Source organism: Coffea eugenioides, chromosome 5 (genome assembly GCF_003713205.1).
Source record: "Coffea eugenioides isolate CCC68of chromosome 5, Ceug_1.0, whole genome shotgun sequence".
Taxonomy (NCBI): domain Eukaryota; kingdom Viridiplantae; phylum Streptophyta; class Magnoliopsida; order Gentianales; family Rubiaceae; genus Coffea; species Coffea eugenioides.
Window position 1 is genome coordinate 669,548 of NC_040039.1, and position 3,990 is coordinate 673,537.

General features: G+C 38.4%; 1 protein-coding gene across 1 annotated transcript; it reads left to right on the plus strand.

The window, feature by feature from the left end:
- The first annotated feature begins 1,714 nt into the window (after positions 1-1,714).
- On the plus strand, positions 1,715-3,531 carry LOC113770248 (cytochrome P450 CYP82D47-like). The gene is made up of 2 exons (XM_027314658.1): positions 1,715-2,680; positions 2,824-3,531. The coding sequence occupies exons 1-2, from the start codon at positions 1,715-1,717 to the stop codon at positions 3,445-3,447; spliced, it is 1,590 nt and encodes a 529-aa protein (XP_027170459.1). The 3' UTR covers positions 3,448-3,531.
- Positions 3,532-3,990: the final 459 nt, after the last annotated feature.

Sequence of the window (3,990 nt, forward strand, 5' to 3'; positions counted from 1 at the left end):
GGTGGCAATGGTAGGTGGTGGTAGTGTTAGGTGGTAGTAGGTGAAAGAAAAAAGAGTGAACACATTTTTTATTTATTCATTCATTTATTTTTTTAGTTGTATTTGAGTTTGTGTGTATTTTGGAATTATTTTTGGAATGTTACTGTAGATTTTAAAAACAAAAATAATTTTTGGAAAAAAAATTGATATCCATATAGAGCCATTAATGTGTTTGATATTTCTAAAATATTTCACAAAAAAACACAAATAAACTAATTTTATCAAGTAGCAATCTATACAATTTAATGCATACTCAACAAATTTAGAATTAAATTGGTGGGTTTATTTGAAAAGTAATCCTAGAATTTAAGACTATAGTTATAAATTACAATTATTTCTAGGTGTACTAATAGTTTTCTAACATAAGAGATCTAAAGAGGTATACATTGCATGTATGCTACGTGGTCATCGAAACTGTCCCAACTTGATATAAACCGAATTGACCTCAAACTTGAACCTTAAAGATAGGATATGCTTCTAACTTCTTAAAGATAAGGGTGATCTTAATTGGTAAATAATAATGGCTATTCTAATTTATCTTAAAAGGATGGAAATCCATTATCTGTACCAATGTCTATCCAACCATATAGAAATCTTCTATCTCATTATCTTTTATGTAGAGCTACAACCCTAAAGGTGAGGAATTTCTTTTAGATATATAACACCCACTCAGAAACTCATTTTTTCTGCTCAGTTAGAAACTAACTTGAGCGTCGGAGTGACTTTGAGGACTTGACCCCTAGGCTCCTCATAGATTTGTCCTTTCCTTGCAAGTTTCTTACAGAGTTCTGCCTTCACGTGGTCGAACTCTTTCTTTACTTCTCCAGTTTAGATCGGTAGAAGGAAATACAGCTTCAACAGGGCCAAAATAAAGTATTAAAAATTATTTGGGCATTCAAATCTATTAAATAAGGAAACCTTAATCTTGTGGTTTTCTTATTTCTTTGCAACTCCAAGCCGCTAGGAAGCATCTTTGATCGAAATCACACACACTCGCACGCACATCCCTTTCAAAGGTATGAATTCTTATCTCTCTTGCTTAATATATATCTTCCTCTCTCCATCTCTCTCTCTCTCTCTCTCTCTCTCTCTCTCTCTCTCTCTTGCTTGCTTTTTAACTAATTGATTTTAAGGATTTACCTGTCATGCTGGCGTTGTAAGATGGAGGCCATGGTGACAAATTCACAGCATGGCTGGTGTTTGGTTTTATGATAGAGGATGAAATCAAGTTAAAAAGAAAAAAAATCAGCACAAAAATAGGAGGAAAGAACACCCTAAGTTTGCTTCTTGTGATTAACAAAACAAAATGAGTGAAGCTTTGTCTGGACGAGTAAAGGGTTCGTTGTAGTCAAAGAAAAGGGAGGAAAGGGAAAAAAATGTCAAAGAATAAAAAATGAAAAAAAGCCGATTACTTTTTTTTGGTTGAACCCGGTTTTTAATTGGTTTGACCGAATATTAAATAAGTGTATTTAAAATATTGCTCAGACCAGACATCTCATCGGTTCTCGATTCGACCGGTTGGATCCACTGGTCCAGTCCGCTTTTAAAAACATAGCGTTTTGTGTTATTATGATATGGCGCATACATATTATTTCAAATTAAGCGCCTAGTCGCCCCAACAAATTAATCCAACGTCCCCAGAAAGCTGTATCTGAATCTTTTTATGCTAGGAACCATGACGGACTGGACTTTCCCGTACCTAAATGCTGCTATTGTTGGACTGCTTGCTTTCTCCTTCTTCATTGTCCACTTTTTCTTCAAGAAAGATGCCAAAAAACATGGTTTGGTACCACCAGAAGCAGGTGGTGCATGGCCTATTATTGGCCACCTTCACCTCTTAGGAAGAGGTCCAGAAAAGCTTCCCCACATAACCTTGGCAGCCCTGGCCGATAAATATGGACCGGCATTCACTATCAGGCTAGGAGTGCATAAAACCCTTATTATAAGCAGCTGGGAACTAGCAAAGGAAATATTCACCACCCATGACTTAGCTGCAGCAGGGCGTCCGAATTATTTAGCAGGTAAACTCCTAAATTATGACAACGCCGCTTTGGGATTCGCTCCTTACGGTGCTTATTGGCGAGAAATACGTAAGCTAACTGCCACCGAACTACTCTCCACTAAACGCCTTGAGCTCCTCAAGCACCTCAGAGTTTCTGAAACTGAGATTTCCACAAGAAATCTTTACAATCTCTGGAATTCTTCAACAGGCTCAGGCCCTGTTCTGGTGGAAATGAAGCAGTGGTTTGCGGACTTAACTCTAAACGTGATCCTTAGGATGGTTGTGGGTAAAAGGTTCTTTGGGGCAGTAGATGTTAGCACGGAGGAAGAAGCAAGGTTGTGCCAAAATGTGATGAGGGAATTCTTTCATTTAACTGGGCTGTTTGTACTGGCAGACTCTGTTCCTTATCTGAGATGGTTGGATTGGGGAGGGTATGAAAAGAAAATGAGAGTAAATGCTCGAGAGATGGATCAGCTAGCCAACCGATGGTTGAAAGAACATCGTCAAAAGAAACAGTCAGGGGAGGCCACTAGTGATCACCGGGACTTCATGGACGTCATGCTGTCACTCAAGGAAGCTGCAGCTATTGCCGCTGTTGGTGGTTACGATGCTGATACTATCACCAAAGCCACTTGCACAGTAAGTGAATTATTTATACTTTTTAATTTTTCTTATTCTTATTTTGTTTTTTCACAGCTTATCAATATCTAGAATATTAGTAATTTTTTTAAAAGAAAACTGCAAATGAATTCAAAAAATTTGCTGCTTTTTGGGCTTGACAGATTTTGATTTCTGGTGGGAGTGACACCACTTTAGTTGCGCTAATATGGACACTGTCTTTGATAATGAACAACCCTCAAGTCTTGAAGAAGGCTCAAGAAGAACTAGATCTGCAGGTTGGCAAGGCGAGGCGAGTTTCAGAGTCAGACATTAGTAATTTGGTCTACCTCCAAGCTATCATCAAAGAAGCACTACGACTATATCCACCTGAGCCATTGGGGGGCGCTAGAGAATTGAGGGAAGACTGTATTGTAGGTGGTTATCATATCCCCAAAGGCACACGAGTAATCCTGAACATAAGGAAAATCCAGCGAGATCCCAACGTGTGGCATGATGATCCATTGGAATTTAGGCCGGAGAGATTCCTCACCACTCATAAGCCTATTGATGCAAAAGGATATCACTTTGAGTTGATCCCGTTTGGTGGTGGTAGAAGAATTTGCCCCGGCATTAATTTTGGGCTACAGATGTTACACCTTGTCTTGCCTAATTTGCTGCATGCTTTTGAACTGTCAACTCCTTCGAATGAACCGGTTGACATGACTGAGAGCGCCGGATTGTCAAACATGAAAGCCACTCCGCTCCAACTCCTTGTTGCTCCGCGCCTGCCTCATCATCTTTACTAGCAACTCAGCATGGGAAGATTCAACCAATGTTCTCTAGTGCTAGTGCTTGAAATGTTTATTGAGGAATCGAATAATGAAAATGGATAAGAGACTCCTCATATTTTGTATTGAAGATGTTTTGCATGTGTTTATCAGAATCTATTTGACCCTGCCCTAAATTGTAGAAAAGAATAGTAAAACCCATTATAATAGTCCCATTATAATAGTGCTAAGGATTAAACACACAGCTTTTGAAGAATTAAAAATTCAAACACACCGCTTTAAGTAGGAGATTGGCAAATATTCAAGAATTAAAGATTCAAACACAGCTTTAAGTTCGAGCTTTTCAAATATGAATCTGGCAACCACCTTTGCTATATAGCTGCCAGTTCCGTAGATCCCATACTAACAGTAGTAACTGGCAATAGTAGCAAAAATAAAAAAACCAGTTTGGGAAGAAACAAGCGTAAATGGTACAAGCTTTCCTTTTTCTTTATTGTTTTTTCCTTTTTCAGGGAATGGGTGAGGCACAAACTTGTATCTTAACTCTCTGAAATGGTTTTA